This window comes from Lampetra fluviatilis, chromosome 3, assembly GCF_964198595.1.
Source record: "Lampetra fluviatilis chromosome 3, kcLamFluv1.1, whole genome shotgun sequence".
In the NCBI taxonomy this organism is placed as follows: domain Eukaryota; kingdom Metazoa; phylum Chordata; class Hyperoartia; order Petromyzontiformes; family Petromyzontidae; genus Lampetra; species Lampetra fluviatilis.
This window is the reverse complement of record NC_136277.1, coordinates 15,996,150-16,012,556: the sequence shown is the minus strand read 5'-3', so window position 1 is coordinate 16,012,556 and position 16,407 is coordinate 15,996,150. Positions and strand designations below refer to the sequence as shown.

The window sequence follows — 16,407 nt, the reverse complement described above, 5'->3', positions numbered from 1 at the left end:
CGGTGCCTAAGTGGGAACACTACAACCTGGTCCCGTGAAAGAGCTGCTCATCTCGAGCTGTAAGTGCTCTGATTCGTGAATTGTCGTTGTACTGTCCGCCTTTTGGCGTTGCTCTCTGCTCAGACGAGGCCATAGAGAAGGCTGCTGCTGCTGGTGTCGCTGGTGTAGGCCAAAGACAACGCCTAATATTGATTATCAGAGCACGTTTGGGTTTGCATGTTCACCACAAGCACCGCGGGTGTGGTTAACGCAGACTGATTCCTTGCTAGAGGTTGCCGCTTGGTGTTTTAACGTCTTAACCCAAACTGTTTTATTGCCAGAAAGGGTAAAAACCTACTCTGACATTTTCGATCCAGACAGCGAAGTAGCTACACACCCGGGCTCTCAATGTCCCGAGAGTGGCGTTGTCCGTGTGCTGTTCGCCCTTTGGCGGTCCTCGATGCCTTGCGAAATGTTTCTACTTGCTGTGTGAACATCTTAACACAACTCCTCGTTGTATACTTCCAGAAAAGGTAAAATGCCCATTATTATTTTTCATACTCAGACGGTCTCCATTTAAATGCCCACGCGAACTCAACAACCGCCATTCGCCACTAAGTGCCAGGCCATGTGCACATTGAGGCCACGTGAAGTGTCGAACGCCCGCTGGCAGGAGGTCACGGGACAGACCCAGGTGCCACGGGTCGACTAAGATGACCGAGATGACTGGCTGATGCACCACCTGTGCCCCCTACTGTGCCAACTTACTGTGCTTTAGCCACCCAGCGCTCCGCTCGTTGTTGTGAGCGTCGCTCCTCCGCCCTCCGTTGTTGTTGGAGGGCGACTGCCTCCAACTGCCCAGTAGCATCCTTCACGAGCCTCCTTCACAGAGGCCGATCTTGAGACCGCTGGTACCAGTCATCGGCAAGTCCACTCATCTCCACGTCCTCCTGTGAATCGCTACCTATGAGATCTTCACTCAAAACTGCTCTCGATGAGTTGTACACCGCTAGCTGCCACTGCTATTCAGTGGCCTAAAATAAAATAAAATGTTTCGATCCGGATGACCGCTGCAAAGTATTATCTGTGTTTTGATTTAGTGTGCTGATCTTAAAGGTGCATTGAAAATTTTGATACTCTGACTGATGCTCCTGATGTTGTGGAGTGACTCATGCAGCCAGCTATGGCTGCAGGGTTTGGTGGTACATGTTGTTCACGTCGTTTATTGTGAAAATTCGGTCAAAGTTCCTATGATCACTGTTTCATTGCTTTTATGGCTTTATTTAGGTGATTTTCGAAAAGTTTTTTGGTTTGGCCATGTTTGTTTGTTGTAGTACGGAGTTAGACTGATGGCCTTAATCTAAGTTGTCTGGGGGTTGTTGTTATTGTTGTTTGACTTGCATTCCACTGGGATTTTTGCACACAGTGTTGGTGTACGGTGTTTTTTTCTGCAATATTTTGCTGTTTTCCCCCCTGCATTTTCAGTTTGCACTTAGTCACTTTAAGATGTTTTCTTGTTCATGTTTTTTGTTTGTTGCGGTTGCACCCGATTCAAGAGCCGAATGGCTCACAGGGCTATACCTAATCAATGCACTTGATCACTCCATCTCTTCTCTAGCCCGTGCCGCGCCCGCCTAGCCCCCTCGATCCGGCCGAACGAAATCTGTTTCGGCAACTCATCAGCCGCGGCCGCCAGCAGCAGGCGGCGCTCTACGCCCAGATATGTCGAGCGGCTTGGAGCGCTCCCGAGGTTCAAGTGACGGGGGGATCGCGACCGCTCGCAGGCTCGGCTCGAATCGACGGTCAGGGGAGATCGCTCCCTCGCCTCGTCTCTGCTCCCCATGGGGTGGGGGGGGGGGGTCTGTGTGGGGGCGGGGGTCACAGCCGCGCAGAGGTCGCAACCGGGTACCCGATACCCGTACCCTACCCGATATCCGGGTACCCGTACCCGGCCCGGTACGGGTAGCCGTTTGCGACCCTGGTGCGGCCGGGTACAGGCACGGGTAAGGAATCAAAACCCGTTTGCGACCTCTGCAGCCGCGTAGCTTGAAGGTGTCAAGTTCGACTCTGTGAATTAAACGAGTGGTTACTTGGGCGAGATCGAGTGAGAGGGCGAGATCGAGATCGAGTGAGTGGTGGTGCGGCTACGAACCCGGCAGAGACCCGAGTTCGACTCCCGCTCACGGACACCACCAACACCACCGGTCACGAGTGTCCGAACCGGTCCTTAGGCCCCCTCCCCTCCTCAAATGAGTACCTGGTGCGGTGTGTAAACATCGCCACTGGGGAGACAAAGGCGGCCGGGCGTGGTGCTGCCCCCCCCCCCCCACCCCGTCGTGTGCTGTGCCGGCCTTCATAGGTGCTGCTCGCTAACAGCACTTGACCCTACAGTCTGCTAAAGGCTATACGGGGGCTCTTTGTGTTTGTCTTGAGGGGGTGATTGAATGCGTGAATGGACGATTGGGGTGAACGTGTGCGGAGAGTGAGTGGATGGGTGAGTGATTTGTAGGGTGAGCGAGTGGGTGACTAGGTGAGTGAACGCACGAGTGATTGGGTGGGCGAGCGAGCGAGCGAGTGAGTTGGTGAGTGGTTGAGTGGCTGGGTGAGCGAGTGAGTTGGTGAGTGGTTGAGTGGCTGGATGAGCGAGTGAGTTGGTGAGTGGTTAACCGAGTGGCTGGGTGAGCGAGTGAGTTGGTGAGTGGTTGAGTGGCTGGGTGAGCGAGTGAGTTGGTGAGTGGTTGAGTGGCTGGGTGAGCGAGTGAGTTGGTGAGCGGTTAACCGAGTGGCTGGGTGAGCGAGTGAGTTGGTGAGTGGTTGAGTGGCTGGGTGAGCAAGTGAGTTGGTGAGTGGTTGAACGAGTGGCTGGGTGAGCGAGTGAGTTGGTGAGTGGTTGAGTGGCTGGGTGAGCGAGTGAGTTGGTGAGTGGTTGAGTGGCTGGGTGAGCGAGTGAGTTGGTGAGTGGTTAACCGAGTGGCTGGGTGAGCGAGTGAGTTGGTGAGTGGTTGAGTGGCTGGGTGAGCGAGTGAGTTGGTGAGCGGTTAACCGAGTGGCTGGGTGAGCGAGTGAGTTGGTGAGTGGTTGAGTGGCTGGGTGAGCGAGTGAGTTGGTGAGCGGTTAACCGAGTGGCTGGGTGAGCGAGTGAGTTGGTGAGTGGTTGAGTGGCTGGGTGAGCGAGTGAGTTGGTGAGCGGTTAACCGAGTGGCTGGGTGAGCGAGTGAGTTGGTGAGTGGTTGAGTGGCTGGGTGAGCGAGTGAGTTGGTGAGTGGTTGAGTGGCTGGGTGAGCGAGTGAGTTGGTGAGTGGTTAACCGAGTGGCTGGGTGAGCGAGTGAGTTGGTGAGTGGTTAACCGAGTGGCTGGGTGAGCGAGTGAGTTGGTGAGTGGTTGACCGAGTGGCTGGATGAGCGAGTGAATTGGTGAGTGGTTGAGTGGCTGGGTGAGCGAGTGAGTTGGTGAGCGGTTGAGTGGCTGGGTGAGCGAGTGAGTTGGTGAGTGGTTGAGTGGCTGGGTGAGCGAGTGAGTTGGTGAGTGGTTAACCGAGTGGCTGGGTGAGCGAGTGAGTTGGTGAGTGGTTAACCGAGTGGCTGGGTGAGCGAGTGAGTTGGTGAGTGGTTGACCGAGTGGCTGGATGAGCGAGTGAATTGGTGAGTGGTTGAGTGAGTGGTTGAGTGGCTGGGTGAGCGAGTGAGTTGGTGAGCGGTTGAGTGGCTGGGTGAGCGAGTGAGTTAGTGAGTGGCTGGGTGAGCGAGTGAGTTGGTGAGTGGTTAACTGAGCGAGTGAGTTGGTGAGTGGTTAACCGAGTGGCTGGGTGAGCGAGTGAGTTGGTGAGCGGTTAACCGAGTGGCTGGGTGAGCGAGTGAGTTGGTGAGTGGTTGAGTGGCTGGGTGAGCGAGTGAGTTGGTGAGCGGTTAACCGAGTGGCTGGGTGAGCGAGTGAGTTGGTGAGTGGTTGAGTGGCTGGGTGAGCGAGTGAGTTGGTGAGTGGTTGAGTGGCTGGGTGAGCGAGTGAGTTGGTGAGTGGTTAACCGAGTGGCTGGGTGAGCGAGTGAGTTGGTGAGTGGTTAACCGAGTGGCTGGGTGAGCGAGTGAGTTGGTGAGTGGTTGACCGAGTGGCTGGATGAGCGAGTGAATTGGTGAGTGGTTGAGTGAGTGGTTGAGTGGCTGGGTGAGCGAGTGAGTTGGTGAGCGGTTGAGTGGCTGGGTGAGCGAGTGAGTTGGTGAGTGGTTGAGTGGCTGGGTGAGCGAGTGAGTTGGTGAGTGGTTAACCGAGTGGCTGGGTGAGCGAGTGAGTTGGTGAGTGGTTAACCGAGTGGCTGGGTGAGCGAGTGAGTTGGTGAGTGGTTGACCGAGTGGCTGGATGAGCGAGTGAATTGGTGAGTGGTTGAGTGAGTGGTTGAGTGGCTGGGTGAGCGAGTGAGTTGGTGAGCGGTTGAGTGGCTGGGTGAGCGAGTGAGTTAGTGAGTGGCTGGGTGAGCGAGTGAGTTGGTGAGTGGTTAACTGAGCGAGTGAGTTGGTGAGTGGTTAACCGAGTGGCTGGGTGAGCGAGTGAGTTGGTGAGTGGTTTAACGAGTGGCTGGATGAGCGAGTGAGTTGGTGAGTGGTTGAGTGGCTGGGTGAGCGAGTGAGTTGGTGAGCGGTTGAGTGGCTGGGTGAGCGAGTGAGTTGGTGAGTGGTTAACCGAGTGGCTGGGTGAGCGAGTGAGTTGGTGAGTGGTTAACCGAGCGGATGGGTGAGCGAGTGAGTTGGTGAGTGGTTAACTGAGTGGCTGGGTGAGCGAGTGAGTTGGTGAGTGGTTAACCAAGTGGCTGGGTGAGCGAGTGAGTTGGTGAGTGGTTGAGTGGCTGGGTGAGCGAGTGAGTTGGTGAGTGGTTGACCGAGTGGCTGGATGAGCGAGTGAGTTGGTGAGTGGTTGAGTGAGTGGTTGAGTGGCTGGGTGAGCGAGTGAGTTGGTGAGCGGTTGAGTGGCTGGGTGAGCGAGTGAGTTGGTGAGTGGTTAATCGAGTGGCTGGGTGAGCGAGTGAGTTAGTGAGTGGTTAACCGAGTGGCTGGGTGAGCGAGTGAGTTGGTGAGTGGTTAACTGAGTGGCTGGGTGAGCGAGTGAGTTGGTGAGTGGTTAACTGAGTGGCTGGGTGAGCGAGTGAGTTGGTGAGTGGTTGAGTGGCTGGGTGAGCGAGTGAGTTGGTGAGTGGTTAACCGAGTGGCTGGGTGAGCGAGTGAGTTGGTGAGTGGTTGAGTGGCTGGGTGAGCGAGTGAGTTGGTGAGTGGTTAACTAAGTGGCTGGGTGAGCGAGTGAGTTGGTGAGTGGTTGAGTGGCTGGGTGAGCGAGTTGGTGAGTGGTTAACCTTGCGGGTGGGTGAGCGAGTGAGTTGGTGAGTGGTCAACCGAGTGGCTGGGTGAGCGAGTGAGTTGGTGAGTAGTTGAGTGGCTGGGTGAGCGAGTGAGTTGGTGAGTGGTTAACCGAGTGGCTGGGTGAGCGAAGTGAGTAAGTTGTCGAGTAGGTGGACGTCGACTGGTGCCCCAGGCCGTGTGGGGTGTCCGGCGTGGTTTGTCGTTGACACAGAACGAGGTTGATCATCCCTCTTAAATTCGATATTTTATTCGCACAAACAGCACGACACGTACAACAGCACATGGTTGAAAATCATCCCCCCCCCAATAATAACCACCTAATAACCGCATAACAACCACCACACCCAGGTCTCCGGCAGTGGCATTGGCCGTGTTGACCTCTTGACCTTGACCAGATGGCTCAAGGGTGCCGCTAGCAGGGGGTCGCCTTGGGGTTAAGGCGAGGTCAGGTCGGGTTCAAGTGAGGTCGGGGTGAGGTCAGGTGATCGCATCTGCGTCGTTCTTGCGTCAGAAGTCTGCTCGCTGCCCCCCCTGCTGCCCCCCCCCCCCCATCTCAATCTCTCTTGCGCCACCATCTGACAGCCTCTGACAGCTCACGTGCCCAGGAACCGCTGCTGCCCTCTTCTTTGGGGGGAGGGGGGGGAGCTGCCCCCATCGTGAGGGGATCATCCCTCGTCTGCTGCTCCCCTGCCCCCCTCCCGCCCCTCCCGCCCCTCCCTGCTGCCCCCCACCCTGCACCACGTGACAGGGCAGCCCCCCTGCTGCCCCCCACCCCGCGCCACGTGAGAGGGCAGCCCCTCCCTGCTGCCCCCCCACCCTGCACCACGTGACAGGGCAGCCCCTCCCTGCTGCCCCCCCCACCCCGCACCACGTGACAGGGCAGCCCCTCCCTGCTGCCCCCCCACCCCGCACCACGTGAGAGGGCAGCCCCTCCCTGCTGCCCCCCACCCCGCACCACGTGACAGGGCAGCCCCTCCCTGCTGCCCCCCCACCCCGCGCCACATGAGGGGGGCAGCCCCCCCCTGCTGCCCCCCCACCCTGTGCCACGTGACAGGGCAGCCCCTCCCTGCTGCCTCCTGCCACTGCAACCTTTAGGGGGTTGCCTCCACCCCTCCACCGCCACAGTCTCCACCACTACAGCCACCCCCCCCCCAACTCCTGCTGCCCCCCGGCACTTAGGGGGGTGGGGTGCTGCCCTTGCTCAGAGCAGCAGGGGCAGCAGGGCACGGCGCACGCCGGGGTAGCCCGGGAACTCCTTGACGTAGGCGGAGTGGCGCTCGCGTGCCCACACGGCCATCTGGATGAAGGCGAAGACGGCGAACACCCACACTGCACACGCACAAAAGACAAAGGTCCCCCGTGTAGCCTTAACGGACTGTTGGGGCAAGTGCTGTTAGTGAGCACCTGTGAAGGCCGGCACGGCACACGAGGGGGTGGGTGGCTTCCAATTGGCGATGTTTTACACACTGCACCAGGTACTGATCTGAGACTGAGTCGACCTAGGGGAGGCCCAGGACCGGGTCAGATAATCGTCACTGGTGTTGGCCGTGAGCGGGAATCGACGCTACCGCTCTCCACACACAGTTATACACACTGCATAAATACCACACATACACCACACACACACACCAAGGTATACAGACCCTGTCAACACACACACACGCCACACGCCACACACGCACACACACGCACACACACACACACACGCACACACACGCCACACGCCACACCGTGAACACCCCCTCACCTGACAGCGTGTGGGTCATGACAGCGAAACTGAGCCACGACCCGACCTGCAACGACATGAGGTCACCGTTAGCCACGGGCAGGGGGGGTGCGGGGTCACGGTCAGGTGTTGAGGTCAGAGATGAGGAGGTCGAAGGTTAGGGTGTCGAGGCAAGGCTGGTCAGGGGTCGTGGTGATGTATGTACTGTATGTTGGACTTCTTTCGCACTGTACGTAGCCAACCGTGGTCAAACGGTGAGAGATTGGGTCAGGATGAGGGCTTGGGGTCAGGGGTCGTGGTGAGAGATTGGGTCAGGATGAGGGCTTGGGGTCAGGGGTCGTGGTGAGAGATTGGGTCAGGATGAGGGCTTGGGGTCAGGGGTCACGGTGAGAGATTGGGTAAGGATGAGGGCTTGGGGTCAGGGGTCGTGGTGAAAGATTGGGTCAGGATGAGGGCTTGGGGTCAGGGGTCATGGTGAGAGATTGGGTCAGGATGAGGGCTTGGGGTCAGGGGTCGTGGGGAGAGATTGGGTCAGGATGAAAGCTTGGGGTCAGGGGTCGTGGTGAAAGATTGGGTCAGGATGAGGGCTTGGGGTCAGGGGTCACGGTGAGAGATTGGGTCAGGATGAGGGCTTGGGGTCAGGGGTCGTGGTGAGAGATTGGGTCAGGATGAGGGCTTGGGGTCAGGGGTCACGGTGAGAGATTGGGTCAGGATGAGGGCTTTGGGTCAGGGGTCGTGGGGAGAGATTGGGTCAGGATGAAAGCTTGGGGTCAGGGGTCGTGGTGAAAGATTGGGTCAGGATGAGGGCTTGGGGTCAGGGGTCACGGTGAGAGATTGGGTCAGGATGAGGGCTTGGGGTCAGGGGTCGTGGTGAAAGATTGGGTCAGGATGAGGGCTTGGGGTCAGGGGTCACGGTGAGAGATTGGGTCAGGATGAGGGCTTTGGGTCAGGGGTTGTGGGGAGAGATTGGGTCAGGATGAAAGCTTGGGGTCAGGGGTCGTGGTGAAAGATTGGGTCAGGATGAGGGCTTGGGGTCAGGGGTCACGATGAGAGATTGGGTCAGGATGAGGGCTTGGGGTCAGGGGTCGTGGTGAAAGATTGGGTCAGGATGAGGGCTTGGGGTCAGGGGTCACGGTGAGAGATTGGGTCAGGATGAGGGCTTTGGGTCAGGGGTCGTGGGGAGAGATTGGGTCAGGATGAAAGCTTGGGGTCAGGGGTCGTGGTGAAAGATTGGGTCAGGATGAGGGCTTGGGGTCAGGGGTCGTGGTGGGAGATTGGGTCAGGATGAGGGCTTGGGGTCAGGGGTCGTGGTGAGAGATTGGGTCAGGATGAGGGCTTGGGGTCAGGGGTCGTGGTGAGAGATTGGGTCAGGATGAGGGCTTGGGGTCAGGGGTCGTGGGGAGAGATTGGGTCAGGATGAGGGCTTGGGGGTCAGGGGTCGTGGTGAGAGATTGGGTCAGGATGAGGGCTTGGGGTCAGGGGTCGTGGGGAGAGATTGGGTCAGGATGAGGGCTTGGGGTCAGGGGTCGTGGGGAGAGATTGGGTCAGGATGAAACTCAATCATTCTAAACAATATTTTACTTCACCGGATAAGGCTCCACTGAGCTATGTAGATATTTTTTGTCAGAAGCTGCCTGGCTTTCACAAATGATAGCTCAACGAAGTGGTGGCTTGTCATCATCATCGTCGTCATCGCGTGGACATTTCTAGCAGCTAATACTCTAAACGCGTGACGTCGATTCTAAATTTGGAGGGGGAAAACCGGAGGACCGGAAAAAAAAATCCACATGACCACAACATGGAGAGAGAGAGACACGCAAACTCCAAATATACAGCAGCAGCAGGCGTCAGGCTCGGGGTCGAACCCACGACCTCCTGTATACCGGGCAAGGTAGTAGACATCTCCTCGCCACCGTGGCGAGATGTTAACTACCTCGCCCGACCTACACGGGGTCGGGGGGTCGTGGTGTGAGATTGGGTGAGGAAGAGGGGCTTGGGGTCAGGGGTCGAGGTCAGGGGTCGGAGGTCCTGCCTCGTAGGTGTAGTTGGGGCACGAGACGAGGGCGAACGGCCAGGTGAAGGGGTTCATGCCGGGCGATGGGTACGGGAGTCTGCTGCGGCCTGCAACCACAACCACCACCACAACCACAGTCATCACAACCACCACAACAATTACAACAATCATCACCACAACAATTACAACAATCATCACAACAATTACAAAAACCATCACAATTACAGCCACAGTCATCACAACCACCACAACAATTACAACAACCACCACAACAATTACAAGAACCATTACCACAATTACAGCCGCAGTCATCACAACCACCACAACAATTACAAGAACCATTACCACAATTACAGCCGCAGTCATCACAACCACCACAACAATTACAACAATCATCACCACAACAATTACAACAATAATCACCACGGTTACAACCACAGTCATCACAACCGCCACAACAATTACAACAATCATCACCACAATTACAGCCACAGTCATCACAACCGCCACAACAATTACAACAACCACCACAACAATTACAACAATCATCACCACAATTACAAAAACCATCACCACAATTACAGCCACAGTCATCACAACCGCCACAACAATTACAACAACCACCACAACAATTACAACAATCATCACCACAATTACAAAAACCATCACCACAATTACAGCCACAGTCATCACAACCGCCACAACAATTACAACAACCACCACAACAATTACAAGAACCATCATCACAATTACAACCACAACCACCACAACAATTACAACCCCCACGTGGGGGGGGGGGGTTGTGGGGGGGGAGTGTAAGGGAGGGTGAGTTGAGGGTGGGGGGGGCGCTGAGGAGAGGGTGAGGGAGGTGAGGGGGGGAGTGAGAGGGGAGTGAGGGAGGTGAGGGGGGGAGTGAGAGGGGGGTGAGTGAGGTGAGGGGGGGAGTGAGAGGGGGGTGAGGGAGGTGAGGGGGGGAGTGAGAGGGGGGTGAGTGAGGTGAGGGGGGGAGTGAGAGGGGGGTGAGTGAGGTGAGGGGGGGAGTGAGAGGGGGGTGAGGGAGGTGAGGGGGGGGAGTGAGAGGGGGGTGAGGGAGGTGAGGGGGGGAGTGAGAGGGGAGTGAGGGAGGTGAGGGGGGGGAGTGAGAGGGGGGTGAGTGAGGTGAGGGGGGGAGTGAGAGGGGGGGGTGAGGGAGGTGAGGGGGGGAGTGAGAGGGGGGTGAGGGGGGGAGTGAGAGGGGGGGTGAGTGAGGTGAGGGGGGGAGTGAGAGGGGGGGTGAGTGAGGTGAGGGGGGGAGTGAGAGGGGGGTGAGGGAGGTGAGGGGGGGAGTGAGAGGGGGGTGAGGGAGGTGAGGGGGGGGGAGTGAGAGGGGAGTGAGGGAGGTGAGGGGGGAGTGAGAGGGGGGTGAGTGAGGTGAGGGGGGGAGTGAGAGGGGGGTGAGGGAGGTGAGGGGGGGAGTGAGAGGGGGGTGAGGGGGGGAGTGAGAGGGGGTGAGTGAGGTGGGGGGGAGTGAGAGGGGGGGTGAGGGAGGTGAGGGGGGTGAGTGAGAGGGGGGTGAGGGAGGTGAGGGGGGAGTGAGAGGGGGGTGCGTGTGGTGAGGGGGGGGAGTGAGAGGGGGGTGAGGGAGGTGAGGGGGGTGAGAGGGGGGTGAGGGAGGTGAGGGGGGGAGTGAGAGGGGGGTGAGGAGGTGAGGGGGGGAGTGAGAGGGGGGTGAGGGAGGTGAGGGGGGGAGTGAGAGGGGGTGAGGGGGGGAGTGAGAGGGGGTGAGTGAGGTGAGGGGGGGAGTGAGAGGGGGGTGAGTGAGGTGAGGGGGGGAGTGAGAGGGGGGTGAGGGAGGTGAGGGGGGGAGTGAGTGGGGGGTGGGAGGTGAGGGGGGGAGTGAGAGGGGAGTGAGGGAGGTGAGGGGGGGGAGTGAGAGGGGGGTGAGTGAGGTGAGGGGGGGAGTGTGAGGGGGGTGAGGGAGGTGAGGGGGGGAGTGAGAGGGGGGGTGAGGGGGGGAGTGAGAGGGGGGTGAGTGAGGTGAGGGGGGGAGTGAGAGGGGGGTGAGTGAGGTGAGGGGGGGAGTGAGAGGGGGGTGAGGGAGGTGAGGGGGGGAGTGAGAGGGGGGTGAGGGAGGTGAGGGGGGGGAGTGAGGGGGAGTGAGGGAGGTGAGGGGGGGAGTGAGTGGGGGGGTGAGTGAGGTGAGGGGGGGAGTGAGAGGGGGGTGAGGGAGGTGAGGGGGGGAGAGAGGGGGGGTGAGGGGGGGGGAGTGAGGGGGGGTGAGGGAGGTGAGGGGGGAGTGAGAGGGGGTGTGGGAGGTGAGGGGGGGGAGTGAGAGGGGGGTGTGGGAGGTGAGGGGGGGTGTGAGAGGGGGGGGTGAGGTGGGGGTGAGGGGGGGGAGTGAGAGGGGGGGGTGTGGAGGGGGGTGTGGGGGGGTGTGGGGTGAGGGGGGGGTGAGGGGGGTGGAGGGGGGGGTGGTGAGTGGGGGGTGAGGGTGGGTGGGGGGGGTGTGTGAGGGGGGTGAGGGGGGGGTGTGGGGGGGGTGGGTGGGGTGAGGGGGGGGTGTGAGGGGGGTGTGGTGGGGTGAGGGGGGGAGTGAGGGGGGGTGGGTGGGTGAGGGGGGGAGTGAGAGGGGGGTGAGGGAGGTGAGGGGGGGTGGAGTGGGTGGTGGGGGGTGGGGGGTGGTGTGGGGGGGGTGAGTGGGGGGTGGGGGGGGGTGAGGGGGGGTGTGGGTGGGTGGGGGGGTGGTGAGGGGGGTGAGGGGGGGGAGTGAGAGGGGGGTGGGTGAGGTGAGGGGGGGTGGTGAGGGGGGGTGGGGGGTGAGGGGGGTGGGTGTGAGGGGGGGTGAGGGGGTGGGGGGGGGAGTGGGGGGGGTGAGTGAGGTGAGGGGGGGTGGAGGGGGGTGGGGGGTGGGGGGGGAGGTGTGGGGGGGTGGAGGGGGTGAGGGGGGAGTGTGAGGGGGGGTGAGGGAGGTGAGGGGGGGGGTGGAGGGTGGGTGAGGGGGGGGGTGGGAGTGGGGGGGGTGAGTGGGGTGGGGGGGGGGAGTGAGGGGGGGTGAGGGAGGTGAGGGGGGGAGTGAGGGGGGTGGGGGGGGGGGGTGGTGAGGGGGGGTGGTGAGGTGGGGGGGGGTGGTGGGGGGGGTGAGTGGGTGGGGGGGGTGTGGGGGGGGTGAGGGGGTGAGGGGGGGGGTGAGGGGGGGTGGGGAGGTGGGGGGGGGTGAGGGGGGGTGGGTGGGGTGGGGGAGGTGTGGGGGGGGTGGTGGAGGGGGGGTGGGGTGAGAGGGGGGTGGTGGGTGGGGGGGGGGTGTGGGGGGGTGAGTGAGGTGAGGGGGGGGTGAGGGGGGGGGTGAGGGGGGGGTGGGGTGGTGAGGGGGGGTGGGTGAGTGAGGGGTGGGTGGGTGAGGGGGGGTGAGGGAGGTGAGGGGGGGAGTGAGAGGGGGGTGAGTGAGGTGGGGGGGGGTGTGGGGGGGGTGAGGGAGGTGGGGGGGGGGTGTGAGGGGGGTGGGTGGGGAGGTGGGGGGTGTGGGGGGGTGGGTGGTGGGGGGGAGGTGAGGGGGGGTGGTGAGGTGGGGGGGGTGAGTGAGGGGGGTGGTGGGGTGGGGGGGGTGTGGGTGGGTGGGGGGTGAGGGGGGGAGTGAGAGGGGGGTGGGGGTGGGTGTGGGGGGGGGAGTGGGTGAGGGGGGTGGTGAGGGGGGGTGGGGAGGTGAGGGGGGGAGTGGAGGGGGGTGAGTGAGGTGAGGGGGGGAGTGAGAGGGGGTGTGGGGGGTGAGGGGGGGGGTGAGGGGGGGGTGGTGGGGGTGGGGGGGGAGGGTGTGGGGGGGTGGGTGGGGAGGGGGGGTGGGTGTGGGGGGGTGGTGGGGTGGGGGTGGGTGGGGTGGGGGGGTGGGGGGGTGAGGGGAGGTGTGGGGGGGGTGAGGGGTGGGGGTGGAGTGAGAGGGGGTGAGGGAGGTGAGGGGGGGTGGGTGAGGGGGGGGTGGAGGGTGGTGGGGGAGGGTGGGGGGGGTGGGGGTGGGTGAGGGGAGGAGTGAGTCGGTGTCTAACATTAGCCCGACCTACGCGGGGAATGCGAGCAACGGGACAAATGGCAGGCGTAGGGAGCTGGGGGAGGGGCTGGGACGGTGAGGAGGGTAGGTGAGGGAGCTGGGTGCGTGGGGGAGCTGGGTGTGTGGGGGAGCTGGGTGGGTGAAGGAGCTGAGTGGGTGAGGGAGCTGAGTGGGTGAGGGAGCTGGGTGGGTGAGGGGAGCTGGGTGGGTGAGGGAGCTGGGTGCGTGGGGGAGCTGGGTGCGTGAGGGAGCTGGGTGGGTGAGGGAGCTGGGTGGGTGAGGGAGCTGAGTGGGTGAGGGAGCTGGGTGGGTGAGGAGCTGGGTGGGTGAGGGAGCTGGGTGGGGTGGGGGAGCTGGGTGGGTGAGGGAGCTGGGTGGGTGAGGGAGCTGAGTGGGTGAGGGAGCTGGGTGGGTGAGGGAGCTGGGTGCGTGGGGGAGCTGGGTGGGTGAGGGAGCTGGGTGGGTGAGGGAGCTGGGTGGGTGAGGGAGCTGAGTGGGTGAGGGAGCTGGGTGGGTGAGGGAGCTGGGTGTGGGGTGAGGGGAGCTGGGTGGGTGGGGGAGCTGGGTGGGTGAGGGAGCTGGGTGGGTGAGGGAGCTGAGTGGGTGAGGGAGCTGGTGTGGGGTGAGGGAGCTGGGTGGGTGAAGGAGCTGAGTGGGTGAGGGAGCTGAGTGGGTGAGGGAGCTTGGTGGGGTGAGGGAGCTGGGTAGGTGAGGGAGCTGGGTGCGTGGGGGAGCTGGGTGGGTGAGGGAGCTGGGTGGGTGAGGGAGCTGGGTGGGTGAGGGAGCTGAGTGGGTGAGGGAGCTGGGTGGGTGAGGGAGCTGGGTGGGTGAGGGAGCTGAGTGGGGTGAGGGAGCTGGGTGGGTGAAAGAGCTGAGTGGGTGAGGGAGCTGAGTGGGTGAGGGAGCTGGGTGGGTGAGGGAGCTGGGTAGGTGAGGGAGCTGGGTGGCGTGGGGGAGCTGGGTGGGTGAGGGAGCTGGGTGGGTGAGGGAGCTGGGTGGGTGAGGGAGCTGAGTGGGTGAGGGAGCTGGGTGGGTGAGGGAGCTGGGTGGGTGAGGGAGCTGGGTGGGTGGGGGAGCTGGGTGGGTGAGGGAGCTGGGTGGGTGAGGGAGCTGGGTGGGTGAGGGAGCTGGGTGGGTGAGGGAGCTGGGTGGGTGAGGGAGCTGAGTGGGTGAGGAGCTGAGTGGGTGAGGGAGCTGAGTGGGTGAGGGAGCTGGGTGGGTGAGGGAGCTGAGTGGGTGAGGGAGCTGGGTGGGGTGAGGGAGCTGGGTGGGTGGGGGAGCTGGGTGGGTGAGGGAGCTGGGTGGGTGAGGGAGCTGAGTGGGTGAGGGAGCTGGGTGGGTGAGGGAGCTTGTTGGGTGAGGGGAGCTGAGTGGGTGAGGGAGCTGGGTGGGTGAGGGAGCTGAGTGGGTGAGGGAGCTGAGTGGGTGAGGGAGCTGAGTGGGTGAGGGAGCTGGGTGGGTGGGGGAGCTGGGTGGGTGAGGGAGCTGGGTGGGTGAGGGAGCTGAGTGGGTGAGGGAGCTGGGTGGTGTGAGGGAGCTGGGTGGGTGAGGGAGCTGAGTGGGTGAGGGAGCTGGGTGGGTGAGGGAGCTGAGTGGGTGAGGGAGCTGGGTGGGTGGGGGAGCTGGGTGGGTGAGGGAGCTGGGTGGGTGAGGGAGCTGAGTGGGTGAGGGAGCTGGGTGGGTGAGGGAGCTGGGAAGGTGAGGGAGCTGAGTGGGTGAGGGAGCTGGGTGTGTGAGGGAGCTGGGTGGGTGAGGGAGCTGGGTGGGTGGGGGAGCTGGGTGGGTGAGGGAGCTGGGTGGGTGAGGGAGCTGGTGGGTGAGGGAGCTGAAGTGGGTGAGGGAGCTGGGTGGGTGAGGGAGCTGAGTGGGTGAGGGAGCTGAGTGGGTGAGGGAGCTGGGTGGGTGAGGGAGCTGGGTGGGTGGGGGAGCTGGGTGGGTGAGGGAGCTGGGTGGGGTGAGGGAGCTGAGTGGGTGAGGGAGCTGGGTGGGTGAGGGAGCTGGGTGGGTGAGGGAGCTGAGTGGGTGAGGGAGCTGGGTGGGTGAGGGAGCTGAGTGGGTGAGGGAGCTTGTTGGGTGGGGGAGCTGGGTGGGTGAGGGAGCTGGGTGGGTGAGGGAGCTGAGTGGGTGAGGGAGCTGGGTGGGTGAGGGAGCTGGGTGGGTGAGGGAGCTGAGTGGGTGAGGGAGCTGAGTGGGTGAGGGAGCTGAGTGGGTGAGGGAGCTGCGTGGGTGAGGGAGCTGGGTGGGTGAGGGAGCTGCGTGGGTGAGGGAGCTGAGTGGGTGTGGGAACTGGGTGGGTGGGTGAGCTGAGTGGGTGAGGGGAGCTGGGTGGGTGGGGGAGCTGGGTGGGTGAGGGAGCTGGGTGGGTGAGGGAGCTGAGTGGGTGTGGGAACTGGGTGGGTGGGTGAGCTGGGTGGGTGAGGGAGCTGGGTGGGTGGGTGAGCTGAGTGGGTGAGGGAGCTGGGTGGGTGGGGGAGCTGGGTGGGTGAGGGAGCTGGGTGGGTGAGGGAGCTGGGCGGGTGAGGGAGCTGGGCGGGTGTGGGAACTGGGTGGGTGGGTGAGCTGAGTGAGTGAGGGAGCTGGGTGTGGGTGGGGGAGCTGAGTGGGTGAGGGAGCTGGGTGGGTGGGGGAGCTGAGTGGGTGTGGGAACTGGGTGGGTGGGTGAGCTGGGTGGGTGAGGGAGCTGAGTGGGTGTGGGAACTGGGTGGGTGGGTGAGCTGGGTGGGTGAGGGAGCTGGGTGGGTGGGTGAGCTGAGTGGGTGAGGGAGCTGGGTGGGTGAGGGAGCTGAGTGGGTGTGGGAACTGGGTGGGTGGGTGAGCTGGGTGGGTGAGGGAGCTGAGTGGGTGAGGGAGCTGAGTGGGTGAGGGAGCTGGGTGGGTGAGGGAGCTGAGTGGGTGTGGGAACTGGGTGGGTGGGTGAGCTGGGTGGGTGAGGGAGCTGGGTGGGTGAGGGAGCTGAGTGGGTGAGGGAGCTGGGTGGGTGAGGGAGCTGGGTGGGTGAGGGAGCTGAGTGGGTGTGGGAACTGGGTGGGTGAGGGAGCTGGGTGGGTGAGGGAGCTGAGTGGGTGAGGGAGCTGAGTGGGTGTGGGAACTGGGTGGGTGAGGGAGCTGGGTAGGTGAGGGAGCTGGGTGGGTGAGGGAGCTGAGTGGGTGTGGGAACTGGGTGGGTGAGGGAGCTGGGTGGGTGAGGGAGCTGGGTGGGTGAGGGAGCTGAGTGGGTGAGGGAGCTGAGTGGGTGAGGGAGCTGGGTGGGTGAGGGAGCTGGGTGGGTGAGGGAGCTGGGCGGCTGAGGGAGCTGGGTGGGTGAGGGAGCTGAGTGGGTGAGGG

General features: G+C 62.5%; 1 protein-coding gene across 1 annotated transcript; it reads right to left on the bottom strand.

Annotated features, from left to right (window-relative positions):
• Positions 1-6,462: 6,462 nt before the first annotated feature.
• LOC144949111 (very-long-chain enoyl-CoA reductase-like) lies at positions 6,463-9,160 on the bottom strand. The gene is made up of 3 exons (XM_078878966.1): positions 9,084-9,160; positions 7,073-7,118; positions 6,463-6,654 (listed from the first exon to the last, which is right to left on the bottom strand). Exons 1-3 carry the CDS (start codon positions 9,138-9,140, stop codon positions 6,527-6,529), a joined length of 231 nt encoding a protein of 76 aa, XP_078735092.1. The 5' UTR covers positions 9,141-9,160; the 3' UTR covers positions 6,463-6,526.
• Positions 9,161-16,407: the final 7,247 nt, after the last annotated feature.

Bases quoted from the DNA above. Each gene is read 5' to 3' on its own strand.
- LOC144949111 (XM_078878966.1), bottom strand. From the start codon at position 9,140: ATGAACCCCTTCACCTGGCCGTTCGCCCTCGTCTCGTGCCCCAACTAC. The intron at 7,119-9,083 runs GCAGGACCTCCG...ATGTCGTTGCAG, and splicing joins GCCCCAACTACACCTACGAG to GTCGGGTCGTGGCTCAGTTT. The intron at 6,655-7,072 runs GTGAGGGGGTGT...GTGCGTGTGCAG, and splicing joins CATGACCCACACGCTGTCAG to TGTGGGTGTTCGCCGTCTTC.